This window comes from Nomascus leucogenys, chromosome 6 (genome assembly GCF_006542625.1).
Source record: "Nomascus leucogenys isolate Asia chromosome 6, Asia_NLE_v1, whole genome shotgun sequence".
Taxonomy (NCBI): domain Eukaryota; kingdom Metazoa; phylum Chordata; class Mammalia; order Primates; family Hylobatidae; genus Nomascus; species Nomascus leucogenys.
The window spans coordinates 84754876-84774124 of record NC_044386.1 but is presented as its reverse complement, the minus strand read 5'-3'; the positions used below and the strand labels follow the sequence as shown (position 1 = coordinate 84774124).

The following is a 19249-nucleotide window of genomic DNA, read 5'->3' as shown; positions in this document are numbered from 1 at the left end:
ATATCCCTTTTAGAGGTAAAGAAATTATGGCTCAAATAGATTGAGTGACCTGCTAAAAGATCGCTAGTTAATATTAGAGCCAAGTTTCGGACTCCAGGTTCAGATTTCTTTCCACCACAACAATGAGACGCTTAGATCTCCAAGGCCCTAGTCCCTTTCCTCAATATCATCTCGTTGAAAGGGGACGGATTTACCCTGGTTTGCTCCCAGCGTCTAAGGCTCTCTCTGCCTGGCACATGGACAGGAATTTTGTCTATTTTGAGCAGGCACTCAATATATATTATTTATTGACCACAGACGCGCCACATTTTGCCTTGTGACTTTCAAGTCGCTGTTCCTTTCTGGATTTCATCTCTATCCCCTGCTCGGCCCAGTCTCCACCCCGCGCCTCCTTGGCTCCTCCGGCCACTAGACTGCGCTGTCGTGTTGGACCCCACCTAGCAGACAGCAGCGCCCTTCTTGGCCCGGCTGCGCCTTCGCCAGTCGGAGAGCGGATCGCGAGGAACCGGAAGTGCTAAAGCCTCCGAGGCCAAGGCCGCTGCTACTGCTGCCGCTGCTTCTGAGTGCCGCGTTCGCCTCCTGGGTTGTCACCGGCGCCGCCGCCGAGGAAGCCACTGCAACCAGGACTGGAGTGGAGGCGGCACAGCATGAAGCGGCGCAGGCCCGCTCCATAGCGCACGTCGGGACGGTCCGGGCGGGGCCGGGGGGGAAGGTGCAGTATCCGCCCCCCTCTCCTTCTCCTGCGCCTGCGAGGCCTGGGCCATGGCTCACCAGGCCCTCTCCGCTTCACCGAGGGACTGCTTGGCGCGTTCTCAGGGTCAGCGCGCTTTGCGGTTTACCCGGCGCGCCGCCCTGCCCAGGGCAGAGCCGGTGGCGGCCCCCCGCCCCCACTTGCCGGAAGAGGAAGCCGAGGCTCTGAGATTCCGAGTCAACCACTGTTCACTGGGCGGCCCCTGAGCTCTGGGCGCTGGCCTCCTGACTTCCACGTCCGTTATCTTAATTGAGTGTCGCTGGGGTTGGGAGGCCGGGTATTGTCAGCGCTTACAGATGAGGAAATGGAAGCCCACAGAGGCGAAGGGATTTTCCTTAAGTCCGACTTGGCAGATGGGCTTCGGCCTCAGATTTTCTGGTTTCCCAGCTGGTCGTCTTTTTTCTCTCCTGCCTCATGCTAGGTCGATTCCCTCCCTGCTCACTGCCCCCTCCCATTCTGTTCCACCCACTCTCAGCAGGACACTTTCCTTTCCTGCCACACCTCTCTTCTCACACACTTTTCTTCTAAGACTTGGCATTCTTCCCATCTCCCTTAGTATTCTCTGGTATGCCTCTCCTCTTGTTCCTCATTCATAGTTTTTCAAGGTCTTTGCCCCCTCTGTGCTAATGAACCTCTCAACTAGATGGGAACCCTAAAGAATGAGATAGCTAGGCTTCAGTGAGGCTTTAGGTGTTTAAGTGGACGGCTGTTTGGCCCTTGAGTTAAAAATTAAGGAATTTCACTTGAGTGGGTCCAAACTCAAGAGTCCTAAAGCTGTTTTCTGAGTCAACATGCTCTGTTTCTGAGTGAGGGGCTTAGTGCTATGAGGTGTCTTGACATCTTAGTCCATTGTTGCTGTGCTGGCATAACCTCGTTGTTTTTCCTGCACTTGCCACTTAGCTTTTCCCACCCCATCCCTTCATCACCTACTTGGGCTATGGGATCCCAAAATTAAAACTGATAGAGTAACATGTAATAGCAGACCTTCGTTTTTTGTTTTTTCCTAAGCCAGAATTTCAACAAGTTTAATGCTGCTTTTTCCGGAAAAGTTACCTATTTAAATTATTCTCAGAGTAATGCAGCAAGAAAAAAAGCAAAAATGGAATGCACTTAAGATGAATAGAAAATTGTTTATCTCGTGAGAAATCTTAAGTTATTAAATTCAAGTTAATTCCCTTTCTGCAAAAATGGCATGTAACTCTTACTGGCTATCCTCCTGAGTTAATTCTATCTCCAACCAGCTTGATAGGACATTATTATGTAAAAGAGGAACAGGAATAGGCACATAAAAATAAATTTTATTAATCTGCCGTTTTTGATGATTTGCAATAGTCACTGAGTAACTTCACATCTGTATGCCTTTTGTAACTCTTTAAAGCCTTTCCATGATTTTCCTTTGTCTGGACACCAAAGTTTACTATGTTAGGATATTCTTTTGACTATTGGGCTACACATCTCTGAAATAAAATAATTCTTGACTTCTGATAACATAAAATGCAGATACAAAATAATGTAGGCATTATATATTGCCCCAAAAAGTGATATTTCGGTATCAGTTTTAACTACTATTTTGGGGCTTCTCTTTTTGGCCACATATGGTCCATCTTAATGATCAAAGTCTTATTATCTTATTTCATTATCCTGGTGAGCAGGCTTGGATGGTGAGAAAAGGAAAGATTCCTGTGAGAAGAGCAGGATGAGCAGAGGGATTCTATGCTTGAAGTTGAGTCACTTGAAAAAGATCTCTTTGAATGTGGAAGAGATCTGAGCAGATGAAAATAAAATCAGGTAGGCACCAGGGAAACTACTTAAGTGACGAGGTAGGTGGGGCAGTGAAATACATGCACTGTGCTGAGAAGGTACACTGACCCTATATTCCTATTTTTGACATTAGGAAATTCAGGTCACCTATTTTGAGAATGTGTTTGTATATAATCAGGAATTAAGTCATTTACCAAACATCTGCACAGATTGCCAATATTATATAATATTGGGTATATTTTAGAAATACAGGATGTACATTTGCTATGAACATACAGAATAGCAGACTCATTTGGACTGTGCAATGTTTGTACATGTACACGCAAGTATGCATGTGTATGCATAGAGTGTCCAGGGCTTAGTACAATTCAGGAATACCAGATAATTTAAATGTAAGCTAATGTACCTTTTACATAAGAAAGATGTGACCTGAATGATAACTCAAGAAGCTGGGCATGACTCACGCCTATAATCCCAGCACTTTGTGGGCCGAGGCAGGAAGATTGCTTGAGGCCAGGAGTTCAAGACCAGCCTGGACAACATAGTGAGACCCCCATCTCTACAAAATAGTTTTAAAAAATTAGCCAGGCATGGTGATGCATTCCTGTGGTCTTAGCTGCTCAGGAGGCTGAGGCATAAGGATCCTCTGACTCCAGGAGTTGAAGGCTGTACCACTGCACTGCAGCTTGGGCAACAGTTAGACTTGTCTAAAAAAAATAAACTGGACAGTAAGGCTTGGGAGGAGGTCTTTCTGTTGAGCTTCCCTGTTCTGTTCCCCAGCCCTATTCTGGCAAGCACTAGTTTGCAGGTGAACTTCCAAACATAACACAAGGGAAGTTGAGAAAAATGAGCCCAATTTGTATAGGTTCTTTTCTCATTTGTCCCTCAGTCCATTAGATATAAAACTGGGTCCATTGGCTGGGCACGGTGGCTCACACCTGTAATCCCAGCACTTTGGGAGGCCAAGGCGGGTGGATCATGAGGTCAGGAGTTCAAGACCAGCCTGGCCAAGATGGTGAAACCCCGTCTCTACTAAAAAATACAAAAATTAACTGGGCACGATGGCAGGCACCTGTAATCCCAACTACTCGGGAGGCTGAGGCAGGAGAATTGCTTGAACCTGGGAGGCAGAGTTTGCAGTGAGCCGAGATCACTCCACTGCATTCTAGCCTGGGTGACAGAGCAAGACTCTGCCTCAAAACAAAACGAAAACAACAACAACAAAACTGGTTTCGTTGACATTTGGTAGAAAGTAGGCCTCCACTAGCTAGCTTTTATTAGGGCAAGTAAACAACATATAGTATATAACCACCACAGTCTTACACTGTCAGTAAATATCAGTGTGCTGGATACTCCTTGAACTAAATGACTTAATTCCCTGCCAAGCTGTTTTGGATTTTAGTCATTTAAAGTGAATGCTCGCTTGTTACAATGATACAAGCATACCTGATGTAACTGTCTAGTAGGTTTTCTGGCCACTTTGTTACTGTTATATTGAAAACGGTGACATAGGTAACTGTAGCATGAAAAAAGACAAAATAAGCTGCACACACAGTTCATTCAGTTCTTGGGCATGCCAGTAATGTGTGCTTAATGGACTAATTCGCAATCCATACCTGCTAATAACTTTTAGTCTGTAGTAGTTACTATGAATTTATGTTAGCCTTCAAATTCGGGCTTTAAAAAAGATATATTAAATGTACAGTCTTGTATTTATTATTATAGAAGTAGTTAATAATTATGTTAAGTTTGGTTGCATAAATGCAATTTAGTTTATCTCTCAAGTCCACGTCTTTGACATTTATTAGTTCAAAAAGAGCAGATTGCCCAGAATTTTTATGTTCCTTTTTGGCAGTGTCATGAATAATATATGTTAGAATACACACTGGTTTATGATAACACTTTTTGTTATTTGATACTTCGCTCATGTTAAATATTGGAAAAGATAAAGGAGAAATGCAACTTCTGGATTTGTGAAATAAGAATAAACATTGGCAGATGAGATATTAACAAACACTATTTAGGGGTTGAACCAGTAAACCCCAGTTTATACTTTTATCAAAATACTGTTGGTACAAATATTAAATGCTTTCTGTATCAACTACTTCAGCGAATTAAAGCCACTTTAAGATAGTATCTTTTTTTTCTGCCATTTAATCAGTATATGTTGTATGATGGGTAAGAATAGTCATATAAGTTTCCTTAAAATACAGAGTCACCAGGCTGGGCGCGGTGGCTCATGCCTGTAATCCCAGCACTTTGGGAGGCCGAGGCGGGCGGATCACGAGGTCAGGAGATCAAGACCATCCTGGCTAACACAGTGAAACCCCATCTCTACTAAAAATACAAAAAATTAGCCAGGCGTGGTGGTGCATGCCTGTAATCCCAGCTACTCGGGAGGCTGAGGCAGGAGAATGGCGTGAACCTGGGAGACGGGGCTTGCAAAGAGCCAAGATCGTGCCACAGCACTCCAGTCTGGGTAACAGAGCAAGACTCCGTCTCAAAAAAAAAAAAAAAAAAAAAGTAGAATCACCACAAATGATCATGATAGTGATGTCTAGGCAAGAGCAGAAGACTCAAAAATGCATCAGCCAGTTAAGTGTTTTGTTTGGCTTTCCATTTAAAAGGAAACTATATTATCTTGGGTAAGTACCCTAGGGAGGTTATTACATGCACGTTATTTTTGACAATTTTATTACCGTTCTCATTGTGGTTATTTCTGTTAGCTGAAGAAAATCCACACTTACCAAATGTGTTACTTTTTAAAATGCAAAACACTTAGCTTCCTTGGCAGAGTTAGCTTCACTATTGACATGCTCTTGGGTGGAGCATAGCAGCCAACTGGCAAATGGCCTGTTTCCTTCCAGTGTGGGAAAGAAAAGGGAGTTTTGGCAAGAAATACCTAAGGAGAGCCTTTTATAAAAGCTACCAAAGGGATTTATAGGCACTGTGAAGTAGACCTGACCTCAATTTTTTTTTAAATTTCATTTTTAAACTGAACACAGAGAAGGGAGAGCTGTTGCTTTTCTTACTAGGTTTCATTGCTGCTGTGCTAAAAAGCATTTTTTTCTTGCCCTCCCCACTGCCCCGCTTTTTTTGACCCTATCAGAGGATCATTCTGATGATAGAAGACAGACCTGTGAACAGCTTCATGTGCCTTGTTTTTCTAGGAAAATGCAACATGGCAGCAGCAATGGAAACAGAACAGCTGGGTGTTGAGATATTTGAAACTGCGGACTGTGAGGAGAATATTGAATCACAGGATCGGCCTAAATTGGAGCCGTTTTATGTTGAGCGGTATTCCTGGAGTCAGCTTAAAAAGCTGCTTGCTGATACCAGAAAATACCATGGCTACATGATGGCTAAGGCACCACATGATTTCATGTTTGTGAAGAGGAATGATCCAGATGGGCCTCATTCAGACAGAATCTATTACCTTGGTGAGTACAAAGTCATAGTTTCTGAGAGAAAATGATCTCTTAAGTCAAACTTAAGTCTAGGTATAATTGACACTCAAAGTTTGATGAATAAATAAATTAGTGACTTTTGGTTCCATTAAAGAAAAAAGCCTTATAATATGAAGAATTCTATTTTGTTGTATCACATTAACTTTATTTTTACTTGTAGGTAACAAATCATGAATTGATCATGATCATTTTTCAAAATCGAAGATGCCAGAAATTGCTTCTTCCTAAAGCTAGCTTGAAATGCCTTTCTTTAGATGGTCTGATTAGGAAAACAAACAATAAAACCATTAGTTTGTTCCCACTCAACAGCTGCTGCTTTTGTTTTTTTAATCCAAGGCTGTTTTTGGTCTCTTCTTCCTGAGTCCATTCACTCCAGATTTAATGTCTGCCTAAATTAAATATGTTAATCTACTGATTTACTTTCTTGTTTGTTAAATTTTTAAAGGTAGGTTCCTTCCCCTCCTCCAAAATTTTTCCAATATAAGTTTTATTCGTTTATATGAATGTGTGCGTATATGTGTTTTATTTATTTGTGTGTGTGTGTGTGTGGTGTGTGTATGTGTGTATGGAGATATTAAAGATGTTGTCTGCATGAGTTCATAATTATAGATTTTTTTTTTTTTTTTTTTGAGACAGGGTCTCACTCTGTCACCCAGGTTGGAGTGCAGTGGCACACTAATGGCTCACTGCAGCCTTGACCTCCCAGGCTCAAACAGTCCTCCCAAGCTGGGACTACAGGTGCACACCACCACGGCCAGCTAATGTTTTGTTTATTTTATTTTTTTATAGAGAGGGAGTTTTTCCATGTTGCTCAAGCTGGGATTCATTTTTCTTTAAATAACTTCATAATATTCCATTATATAATTGTGCCATATTTTACTTAACCAGACCTCTAATAATGGTCACATGCTGCCCCAACCAGCTAATTTTTTGAATTTTTTTGTAGAGACGGAGTTTTGCCATGTTGCTCAGGCTAGGATTCTTTCTTTTTTAACAACTTAGAATATTCCATTATGTAATTGTGCCATATTTTACTTAACCAGACCTCCAGTAATGGCATTTAGGTTTTTCTAATCTGTTGTTACAAAAGATGAGGAAGTGAATATCACTGTATTAGATCATTTTGCACATGTGTGAATATACCTGTAGAACTAATTCCTAAGAGTGGAATTGCTGGGAAAAAGGTATATATATTTTGAATTTTGATTGATATTACCGAACTCCCCTTTCAAAGAGGTTATAGAGTTTATACTACCATCACATTACCTCAGATTATCTATTTCTCCATGCATACACCAATAGTGAGTAATTAAACTTTTTGATCTTTCCCAGTCAGATTAGCAAACAGCAGTTGCTCATTGTTTTTATTTTATTTCTCTTATGAGTGAGGTTGAGCATCATTTCACATGCGTAAAAAGCCATTTGTGGCTGGGTGCAGTGGCACATGCCTGTACGATTCCCAGCACTTTGGGAGGCTGAGGCTGGCGGATCACTTGAGGTCAGGAGTTTGAGACCAGCCTCGCCAACATGGTGAAACCGCGTCTCTACTAAAAATGCAAAAATTAGCCAGGCATAGTAGTACACACTTGTAATCCCAGCTACTTGGGAGGCTGAGGCAGAAGAATTGCTTGAACCTGGGAGGTGGAGGTTGCAGTGAGCTGAGATGGTGCCACTGCACTCTAGCCTGGACAACAGAGTGAGACTTCGTCTCAAGTAAAGAAAAAAAAAGCCATTTGTATTTCTTTTCTGTGCATTCACAGTCTGTAATATTTGTTTTTTTAATTGGGTTGGGTTTCTTTTTTATTTTTTAAAGTTCTTTTCTTTTTCCACCCAACCCCTGAAGAGGGTTTCTTTTTCTTAATGATTTGAAGTCTTTTATATAGTAAGTGAATTAATCCTTTGTGGGATTGTCCCAAGTTTGTTTATTTTTTAAATTAATTATTAATAATTATTATTTTTTGAGACAGGGTCTCAGTCTTCTAAGCTGGAGTGCAGTGGCATGATCTTGGCTCACTGCATCCTTGACCTCCCAGGCTGAAGTGATGCTCTCGCCTCAGTCCCCCAAGTAGCTGGGCCTACAGGCGCGTGCCACCATGCCCAGCTAATTTGTGTATTTTATTTTTGTAGAGACGGGTTTTGCCATGTTGTCCAGGCTGATCTGGAACTCCTGAGCTCAAGCAATCTGCCTGCCTCAGCTAGGATTACAGGCGTGAGCCACCGCACCTGGCCTTTTTTGGTTTTTGTTTTTTGAGATGGGGGTCTCACTCTGTTGCCCAGGCTGGAGTGCAGTGGTGTGATCTTGGCTAACTGCAACCTCCACTTCCCAGGCTTAAGCCATCCTCCCATCTCAGCCTCCCAAGTAGCTGGGACTATAGGCACACACCACTATGCCCAGCTAATTTTTGTATTTTTGGTAGAGATAGGGTTTCACCATGTTGCTCAGGCTCATCTCAAACTCCTGAGCTCAAGCTATCTACCCACCTCAGCCTCCCAGAGTGCTGGAATTGCAGATCTGAGCCGCTACACCTGGCCAGAAATATTTTCTTTTGTAAGAAATTATACATTTTTGAGAGCCCTTATTCCAATGTGGTATGCTTAGAAGAAGCTCTATTATTTAGTAACAAGCATTTTGTTACATTAGCATTTTACTTTATCGCATGCTTAATTTTTCCTCTCGTTCTTTGTCATGCTATCCTAAAGAGAAGCAAGACTCATTGATACTGTTGCCTGAAGACATGGGCCCAAAATGACTGCTGTAGCTCTAAAGACCAATAAATACCATTAGGAAAGAGTGGAAAAGCCCATTTGTGCTTATGTCAGAACATAGAATGTGCTGGGGAAATTTTTACTGGTCATGGATAAAGCCAAGGCAGATATTATGGAACTAGGAGCATATAGGGAGGGGCAACTGAAATGATTTTGGGGGAATGGCTGTTACTGAAGAGAGAAGAAAACCAGTTTTGTCTTTTTGTTTTAATATTTGAAGACTGAAGGCTCTTAGAAGGAGAATGGTTAAGGAGGATATGATCACATTTTGTAAAATTGTGAATGGTATTGATAGGTGACCACAGTCTTAAGAATTCTATAACAAAGCAACTTGGGAATCTACAAAGTAGATTTTACACAAAATTGAGTGCTGAAGTAAATGTCAGCTGATATACAACTTTTTACTCCAAAGGTAACATAAACTAATTAGAAAAATAAGAGGATAAAAACTGTGGTTATTTGGGGGCTTATCCTCAACATTTGCAAGGGTTAGCAAGGGAGTTATCGTACCTTTCCCGAGGCTACCTTCTGCTGGCATTAATAATTCAGAAACACAGGTTGAGGATCTCTTTCATCCAGGAGATTTCTTGTTATTTCTGTGTGATTTATTTTTTCCTTCCTTCACTCCTCCAGCTTTTTGGAAGCAATACCCTTTTTTTTTTGAGATTGAGTTTTGCCTTTGTTGCCCAGGCTGGAGTGCAGTGGCATGATCTCGGTTTATTGCAACCTCTGCCTCCCAGGTTCAAATGATTCTCCTGCCTCAGCCTCCCGAGTAGCTGGGATTACAGGCATGTGCCACCACGCCCGGCTAATTTTGTATTTTTAGTAGAGGCAGGGTTTCTCCGTGTTGGTCAGGCTGGTCTCAGGCTCCCAACCTCAGGTAATCTGCCCACCTCAGCCTCCCAAAGTGCTGGGATTACAGGTGTGAGCCACCGCAGCCAGCCAGTAATACCTTTTTAGAGTAGAAAGGCTTTGTTTTACCTTGTTTATGTTTTCTTTGGTTCATATCTTCATAACCATAGTGTGTTTCTGTCACTGTTTTATATGTAACTCACTCTACACTGCTGTGACCTTCCCATCCAGTTATCACATGATTTCACAGAATAGATTTGGCTTCTGCTTAATTTAGACCTTTTTCCTTTGCCCTTCCCCAATAAAGGACAAAGAGATTTTCAGCAGATCAGATGCCAGATTCTGTGTTGTTTTAATATTAGTATACTTTTATTGGAAACCCTAAAGATCTTAATGATTATAGTTACGGAACTTTTTTTTTTTTTGAGATGGTGTCTTGCTCTGTTGCCCAGGCCAGAGTGCAGTGGTGTGATCTCGGCTCACTGCAATCTCCGTCTCCTGGATTCAAGCAATTCTCCTGCCTCAGCCACCCAAGTAGCTGGGATTACAGGCACATGCCACCACACCCAGCTAATTTTTTTGTATTTTTAGTACAGACGAGGTTTCACCATGTTGGCCAGGCTGGTCTCAAACTCCTGATCTCAAATGATCCGCCTGCCTTGGGCTCCCGAAGTGCTGGGACTACAGGCATGAGCCACCACGCCCAGCCTACAGAACTTTTATAATGAATAAAAACTAGAATTCAGTTAAATCTATGTGTTTCCAAGTAAGCACTTTAAATGTTTCAGAAACAGAAGAAACAGTAATCTGAAGTTGGTACATTGGAATCTCATGAGCCTGTTGCCAACTTGTAAAGGACTCACAATTTTCAAAAAATTCTGAAAATGGTACTTAACTTTTCTCTACACAGCAACTTACATACTTTTATATTTATTTTGAAAGGGAGTAAGATCTGAATACCAAAATGAAACCTGAGCATTTTTCTTTAAAGCCTCAGATTTCTTTTTGTTGTTTTGTTTTTTTGTTTGTTTGTTTGTAAGTTGGGATCTTGCTGTGTTACCTAGGCTGGTCTTGAATTCCTAGGTTCAAGTGATCCTCCCACCTTAGCCTCCCAAGTAGCTGGGATTATAGGCATGTGTACTGTGCCAGGCTATCCTTGGTTTTATTGAAAATTTTCATAGCATGTGGCATAAGCACATTCTACTTGTTAACATTCATTATAAATCCCATAGAGTGCAAAATATTGTAGTGTATAGAAGGCATTATGTACTTAACTGTAGTAAGAATGCTATTCGAAAAAATAATAATAAATGATTGCTTTCTCCTATAGCCATGTCTGGTGAGAACAGAGAAAATACACTGTTTTATTCTGAAATTCCCAAAACTATCAATAGAGCAGCAGTCTTAATGCTCTCTTGGAAGCCGCTTTTGGATCTTTTTCAGGTAGGATTAAATGTTGTTATTGCTATGATTTGGTGTATGTATTCAGATACTGCATTTATTTAGAGGTTGGGATTTTATATTTGAAGTAGATGTAAATAAAAAAAATTAAAACATTTTTATGTTTTTGCATGTGTGACCCTGAAATTCCATTTAATTCTTGATATCTGAAACTAAGAGATAATAAAATTCAATTTTTTAAACTGCTTTCTCCCTGTTTAACTGCATTTCCCTTCATAAACTTTGTACTTAGGTAGTTCTCACATTTTTTAAAGGAGTTGTTCACAGAAGAGAACTGATAAATATTTCCAGAAAGGCTTATTTATATATTTTAATTGATTTTGTATTTCTAAAGCTCAGTAACAACACTAAAATAAAGGTACAAAGTTCAGTTTTACCTTCCAAATAGTATAATTCCATTTATGTAAAATCAAAGATTGGGGTTTTATTTCCTCCAATATTTTATCTTTATTTTTTCTTATTAAAAACTATTTATATATAATATATATAATATATTTAAATACATATATATTTTATATATATAATATATATTTAAATATATGTATTTATATATTATATATAATATATTTAAATATATATATTTTATATATAATATATATTTAAATATATTATATATTTTATATATATTCTATATATATATAAATAGTTTTTAAACATATATGTGTGTGTGTGTGTAATAAGATGGGGTCTTGCTATGTTGTCCAGGTTGGTCTCAAACTCCTGGGTTCAAGCAATCTGCCTGCCTCAGCTTTCCACAGTGCTGGGATTGCAGGTGTGAGCCACCTCACCTGGCCAATTTTATCTTTAGATAAGAAAGTAAATTGTTGAAAATATCCCAAAGATAATGTTTCTGTCCAATCATTTTCTTCTTTGGTTCTCATTATTTTTACAGTGAGTATTTATTTATTTATTATTATCATTTTTTTTTGAGACGGAGTTTTGCTCTTCTTGCCCAGGCTGGAGTTCAATGGCGCAATCTCGGCTCACTACAACCTCCGCCTCCTGGGTTCAAGCGATTCTCCTACCTCAGACTCCCAAGTAGCTGGGATTACAGGCATGCGCCACCACGCCCAGCTAATTTTGTATTTTTAGTAGAGCCGCAGTTTCACTGTGTTAATCAGGATGGTCTCGATCTCCTGACCTCGTGATCCTCCTGCCTTGGCCTCCCAAAGTGCTGGGATTACAGGTGTGAGCCACCGCGCCCGGCCTTGGCCAAATATTTCTTAATTGAATAACATGAATGTGCTGTTTCTCATAGAAATTAAAAAAAAAAACTTTTATAACAACTAATCTTTTTTTTTTTTTTTTGAGACACAGTCTTGCTCTGTAACCCAGGCTGGAGTGCAGTGGCCAATCTCAGCTCACTGTAACTTCTGCCTCCCAGATTCAAGCGATTCTCCTGCCTCAGCCTCCCAAGTAGCTGGGATTACAGGTGCACACCACCATGCCTGGCTAATTTTTGTATTTTCAGTAGAGACGGGGTTTCCTCTTGTCGCCCAGGCTGGTCTCGAACTCTTGGCCTCAAGTGATCCACTGCCTCAGCTTCCCAAAGTGCTGGGATTACAGGTGTGAGCCACTGCACCTGGCCACAACTAATCATTCTCACTGCAACTATTTATCATGAACATTGCCCTTTACATAGGCATGTGACTTTTCTTTAAAACAAAAAATTTCTTATTCTAAGACCAGTGTCTTTAACTGAAATAACGATAATTTCCTCGTAGAAAAATTGGCAAAACTGTTTTAAACTTTTATAATGGAAATTTTTAAAGCATACAAAAGTAGAATCACGTGAAATATTTTCAACAAGGATTAAATCTTAGGCATCAGTGTTGATCATAGCCCTACTAACTTCCCCTCACAAACCCCCACCCCTACTGCTCAGACTATTTTTTTTTTTTTTTGAGACAGTCTCACTCTGTCGCCCAGGCTGGAGTGCAGTGGTGCCATCTCAGCTCACTGCAAGCTCCGTCTCCCGGGTTCACACCATTCTCCTGCCTCAGCCTACCTAGTAGCTGGGACTACAGGCACCTGCCACCATGCCCAGCTAATTTTTTGTATTTTTAGTACAGACAGGGTTTCACTGTGTTAGCCAGGATAGTCTCAATCTCCTGACCTCGTGATCCGCCTGCCTCGGCCTCCCAAAGTGCTGGGATTACAGGTGTGAGCCACCGCGCCCGGCCCTGCTGAGACAGTTTTAAAGAAGACACCAGATATGTCATTCCTGAAATATATCAGTATGTATCTCTGAAGTATACGAATTCTTTTTTTAATTGAGACAGCATCTCACTCTGTCACCCAAGTTGGAGTACAGTGATGTGTGATCACAGCTCACTGCAGCTTTAACTTCCTGAGCTCAAGCAATCCTGCCTCAGCCTCCTGAGTAGCTGGGACTACAGGCATATGGCACCATGCCCAGCTAATCTTTTAAACTTTACGAGACAGGGTCTCACTATGCTGCCCAGGGTGGTCTCAAACTCCTGAGCTCAAGCGATCCTCCCACCTTGACCTCCCAAATTGCTAGGATAATAGGTGTGAGCCACCCCACCCAGCATGTTCTGCCACAATTTTTTTTTTTTTGAGACGGAATCTTGCTCTCTTGCCAGGCTGGAGTGCAGTGGTGCGATCTCAGCTCACTGCAACCTCCACCTCCCAGGTTCAAGCGATTCTGCTGCCTCAGCCTCCCGAGTAGCTGGGGCTATAGCATGCACCACCAGGCCTAGCTAATTTTTGTATTTTTAGTAGAGACAGGGTTTCACCATGTTGGGCAGGATGGTCTCAATCTCTTGACCTTGTAATCCGCCTACCTCGGCCTCCCAAAGTGCTGGAATTACAAGCGTGAGCCGCCGCACCTGGCCCTACCACTTTTTTTTTTTTTTTTTTTTTTTTTTTTGAGATGGAGTTTCACTCTTGTCGCCCAGGCTGGAGTGCAATGGCACGATCTCAGCTCACCGCAACCTCCGCCTCCTGGGTTCAAGGGATTCTCCTGCCTCAGCCTCCCAAGTAACAGGAATTACAGGCATGTGCCACCACACCCGGATAATTTTGTATTTTTTATTAGAGAAGGGGTTTCTCTGTGTTGGTCAGGCTGGTCTTGAACTTCTGACCTCAGGTTATACTCCCACTTCAGCCTCCCTGAGTGCTGGGATTACAGGCGTGAGCCACTGCACCCGGCCCACAATTTTTTTTGAAAAGGGCCAGGTACAGTGGCTGATGCCTGTAATTGCAGCACTTTGGGAAGCCAAGGAGGGTGGATCACCAGAGGCCAGGAGTTCGAGACCAGCCTGACCAACATGGCGAAACCCCCATCTCTACTAAAAATAATAGAAAAGGCCAGGTGCGGTAGCTCATGCCTGTAATCTCAGCACTTTGGGAGGCTGAGGCGGGCGGATCACCTGAAGTCAGGAGTTCGAGACCACCCTGGCCAACATGGTGAAACCCCGTCTCTACTAAAAATATAAAAAAATAAGCCAGGCATGATGGCAGGTGCCTGTAATCCTAGCTACTCGGGAGACTGAGGTGGGAGAATCAATTGAACCCGGGAGGCAGAGGTTGCAGTGAGCTTAAATTGTGCCACTGCACTCCACCCTGAGTGACAGAGCAAGACTGCATGTCAAAAAATAATAATAAATAAATAAAAATTAGCCAGGTGGGGTGGGGGGGCGGCGCCTGTAATCCCAGCTACTCGTGAGGCTGATGCAGGAGAATTGCATGAGCCAGGGAGGCAGAGATTGCAGTGAGCTGAGATGGTACCTCTGCACTCCAGCTAGGGTGACCGAGGGAGACTCTGTCTCAAAAAAAAAAAGAAGAAAGAAAAAAGTAATCAACAATAAAGAAATACTTCAGGCTGGACACGGGGGCTCACGCCTGTAATCCCAGCACTTTGGGAGGCTGAGGCTGGTGGATCACCTGAGATCAGGAGTTCGAGACCAGCCTCATCAACATGGAGAAACCCCGTTTCTACTAAAAATACAAAATTAGCCAGGCATGGTGGCGCATGCCTGTAATCCCAGATACTTGAAGGCTGAGACAGGAGAATCTCTTGAACCCGGGAGGCAGAGGTTGCGGTGAGCCGAGATCGCGCCATTGCACTCCAGCCTGGGCAACAGAGCAAGGCTCCATCTCAAAAAAAAAATAATAATAATTCATGGTATTTCAAGATTGTTTTGGGTATTCTGTGTCTCTTGCAATTCTATATGAATATTACTAGGGTCAGTTTGTCTATATCTGGAAAAAAAGGCATTTGGAATTTTGATAGGCGTTTACTCTGTCTTCCAGTCCATGCATACGTGATGTCTTTCTATTCATTTAGATCTTTACTTTCTTTAAACAGTGTTTTACAGTTTCCCATATACACGTCTTGCTCTTCTTTGGTTAAATTTACTACTAACTATTTTTGTTTTCTTTTTTTATTTTAATGTCAGTCAAATTTAGCAGTTAGGGGTTGTATACCAACTTTAGTGACACTAATGTTAATAAGTTCCGATAACCCACTACTATTGCGTCAGCCTATTTTTTTAATAACATTTTAAGTAGAATTTTCTTTTCTTTTCTTTTTTTTTTTTTTTTTGAGACAGATTCTCGCTCTGTTGCCCAGGCTGGAGCGCAGTGGCGTGATCTTGGCTCACTGCAACCTCCGCTTCCCAGGTTCAAGCGACTCTCCTGCCTCAGCCTCCTCAGTAGCCGGGACTACAGATGCGCACCACCATGCTCGGCTAATTTTCGTATTTTTAGTAGAGGCAAGGTTTCACCATGTTGGCCAGGCTGGACTTGAACTCCTGACCGCGGGTGATCCACCTGCCTCGGCCTCCTAAAGTACTGGGATTACAGGCGTGAGCCACCACGCCCAGCCACAAACTTCCTTTGAGAGACATTATAACAAATATGTTTTAAGTAGGAAAAGAAAACCACAGAGATTCTGCTCTGAAGTTGTTTTTTTTTTCCATTTAGCAAATATCCTGAAAAAGTAAAAAACAATACCATAGTTAAATAAGTAACAGACAGTAACTCCTATAAATAATTTAGGACATAAATGAAAGAAATCACTTCTTTCATGAGGGCCAGGCTTGGTGGCTCACACCTGTAATCCCAGCGCTGGGAGGCGGAGGTGGGCAGATCACTTGAGGCCAGGAGTTTGAGACCAGCCTGGCCAACATGGCAAAACTCCGTTTCTACTAAAAATACAAAATATTAGCTGGGCGTGGTGGCACATGCGTGTAATCCCACCTACTCAGGAGGCTGAGGCATGAAAATCACCTGAGTCCAGGAGGCAGAGGTTGTAGTGAGCTGAGATCACACCACGGCACTCCGGCCTGGGCAACAGAGTGAGAGTTTTGTCTCAAAAAAAAGAAAGAAAGAAATCACTGTGAAATAGTGAATTGGAAAACTTTGCTAGCTGAGAATTCAAGCAAGGTTTTGGGGTATAAGTAAACTGGGATAGGTAGAAAGAAAAACATTCTTCCAAGAGTCCAGGGAAGAGGGATAGAACAGACAAAGACCAGGAGACAGAAAACCACTCATTGAGTTTTATTTAGATCAGTGATGTGACCAGCTTGACCTCTAAGGTTTTATTAAGAGGAGTATTGCTAGTGTAGTGGAAAGGTATTAATAACAGCTGACAAATTTGAGACCTTATTCTGTGTCAGTCGTTGTGCTAAACGTACATATTTTATCTAAATTAATCTTCACAAAGCTGATATAGATGATTTATTACTATTTTGAAAATGAAGAAAATTACTTTTGAATGAATTAAACTACTTTCTCAAGGTTAGACTTCTAGTGAAGGGTCAAAGCTTGGATTCAAACCACTTGACTTAGAAGTCTGTCTCTTAATTGCATGCTGGCTACTAAATTACAGTTAAGTTATAGGAAGTCTTGAACGCCAACATGATTGGACTTTATTCTTGTTCTCTAATGTATACAGTAATCATCTAAAGACTCTTTACTAGGAAATCTTTCAGCAGACTTCTTAAAATTAATCTGCTCAAAGTTGCCAGCAAATTTTGGGGTCACTTAACATGTAGACTGTGCTCAGTGAATTAGAAGGCTGAAAAAAAAAATGGAGAGTCGCCGGGCGCGGTGGCTCACGCCTGTAACCCCAGCACTTTGGGAGGCCGAGGCGGGCAGATCACGAGGTCAGGAGATGGAGACCATCCTGGCTAACACGGTGAAACCCCGTCTCTACTAAAAACCCAAAAAATTAGCCGGGCGTGGTCACGGGCACCTGTAGTCCCAGCTACTAGGGAGGCTGAGGCAGGAGAATGGCGTGAACCCGGGAGGCGGAGCTTGCAGTGAGCCAAGATTGCTTCACTGCACTCCAGCCTGGGTGACAGAGTGAAACTCTGTCTCAAAAAAAAAAAAAAAAAATAGAGTCAATAATGTTGGAGATTCTAGGATTTCAGTGCTAAAAGCAAAAGATGGTTTTTCAGAAGACTGGAATAGGTGACTTTCCTTTCACATTAGGCAACACTGGACTATGGAATGTATTCTCGAGAAGAAGAACTATTAAGAGAAAGAAAACGCATTGGAACAGTCGGAATTGCTTCTTACGATTATCACCAAGGAAGTGGAACATTTCTATTTCAAGCTGGTAGTGGAATTTATCACGTAAAAGATGGAGGGCCACAAGGATTTACGGTAAGTTGGAGTTGCTAGTGCTTAAATCTGGTTTGGGTCCAAAAGGTTATTTGCACCCAAATCAGAAAGGTAATTAATAAACAAACCAGAAACTTCAGTTTACCCACCAACAAAGAAATTTAATAGCAATGAAAACAAGAAACATGGAGATTGGTTTCCAATTTTAAGAGCGAATTTTTTTTTTTTTTTTTTTTTTTTTTTTTTTTTTGAGACAAGAGTTTCACTCTTGTTGCCCAGGCTGGAGTGCAGTGGCGCCATCTTGGCTCACCCAACCTCTGCCTCCTGTGTTCAAGTGATTCTCCTGCCTCAGCCTCCCGAGTAGCTGGGATTACAGGCATGCGCCACCACCCCTGGCTAATCTTGTATTTTTAGTAGCAATGGGGTTTCTCCATGTTGGTCAGGCTGGTCTCGAACTCCTGACCTCAGGTTATCTGCCTGTCTCGGCCTCCCAAAGTGCTAGGATTTCAGGCATGAGCCACCGCGCCCAGCCTTAGGAACTAATTTTTTTACCAGCTCAGACAACATAGAGAGACTCTGTCTCTACAAAAAATTTTAAAAAACTTAGCTGGGCATGGTGGTGCACACCTTTAATCCCAGCTACTCAGGAGTCTGAGGTGGGAGGATCGCTTGAGCCTGGAGGTCAAGCTGCAGTGAACTGTGATTGTGCCACTGCACTCCAGCCTAGATGACAGACCAAAACCTTATCTCAAAACAAAAGAGTTAATAATCTTTCTAGTTACATTAAGATACCATTTTTAGGCCAGATGCGGTGGCTCATGCCCATAATTCCAGCACTTTGGGAGGCCCATGCAGGCAGATCATTTGAGCCCAGGAGTTCCAGACCAGCGTGGGGAAACATGGTGAAACCCTATCTCTACAAAAAATGCAAAAATTAGCCAGGCAGGGCCGGGCGTGGTGGCTCACGCTTGTAATCCCAGCACTTTGGGAGGCCGAGGCGGGCGGATCACTTGAGGTCAGGAGATCGAGACCATAGTGAAACCCCGTCTCTACTAAAAATACAAAAAAATTAGCCGGGCGTGGTGGCGGGCGCCTGTAGTCCCAGCTACTCGGAGAGGCTGAGGCAGGAGAATGGCGTGAACCCGGGAGGCGGAGCTTGCAGTGAGCCGAGATCGGGCCACTGCACTCCAGCCTGGGTGACAGAGCAAGACTCCATCTCAAAAAAAAAAAAAATTAGCCAGGCTAGGTAGCATGCGCCTGTAGTCCCAGCTACTCAGGAAGCTGAGGTGGGAGGATCATTTGAGCCTGGGAGGCGGAGGTTGTAGTGCACCGAGATTGTGCTGCTGCACTTTAGTGTGGATGACAGAGCAAGACCCTGTCTCAAAAAAAAAATACACATTTTAAAGTGATAAAAGTACTTGCTGTATAGAAAGGTAGAGTAGGCCATGGGTGGTGGCTCACGCCTGTAATCCCAGCACTTTGGGAGGCTGAGGCAGGCAGATCACTTGAGGTCAGGAGTTTGAGATCAGCCTGGCCAACATGGTGAAACCCCGTCTCTACTAAAAATACAAAAATGAGCCAGGCGTACCTGTAGTCC

At 42.3% G+C, this 19249-nt stretch overlaps 1 protein-coding gene across 3 annotated transcripts in view; it reads left to right on the top strand.

Annotated features, from left to right (window-relative positions):
• The first annotated feature begins 483 nt into the window (after positions 1 to 483).
• The window catches only part of DPP8 (dipeptidyl peptidase 8), a 78095-nt gene continuing 59329 nt past the window's right edge, over positions 484 to 19249 (top strand). For 2 of the 3 annotated variants that reach the window (XM_030814581.1, XM_030814583.1), the window contains exons 1-3: positions 5288 to 5952; positions 10928 to 11040; positions 17521 to 17694. In XM_030814581.1, coding sequence (XP_030670441.1) covers positions 5634 to 5952; positions 10928 to 11040; positions 17521 to 17694 — 606 coding nt within the window. In that variant the 5' untranslated portion in view covers positions 5288 to 5633. Of the gene's footprint in view, positions 713 to 5287; positions 5953 to 10927; positions 11041 to 17520; positions 17695 to 19249 lie in introns of those variants that run through there. The other variant, XM_030814582.1, reaches the window with a different exon arrangement.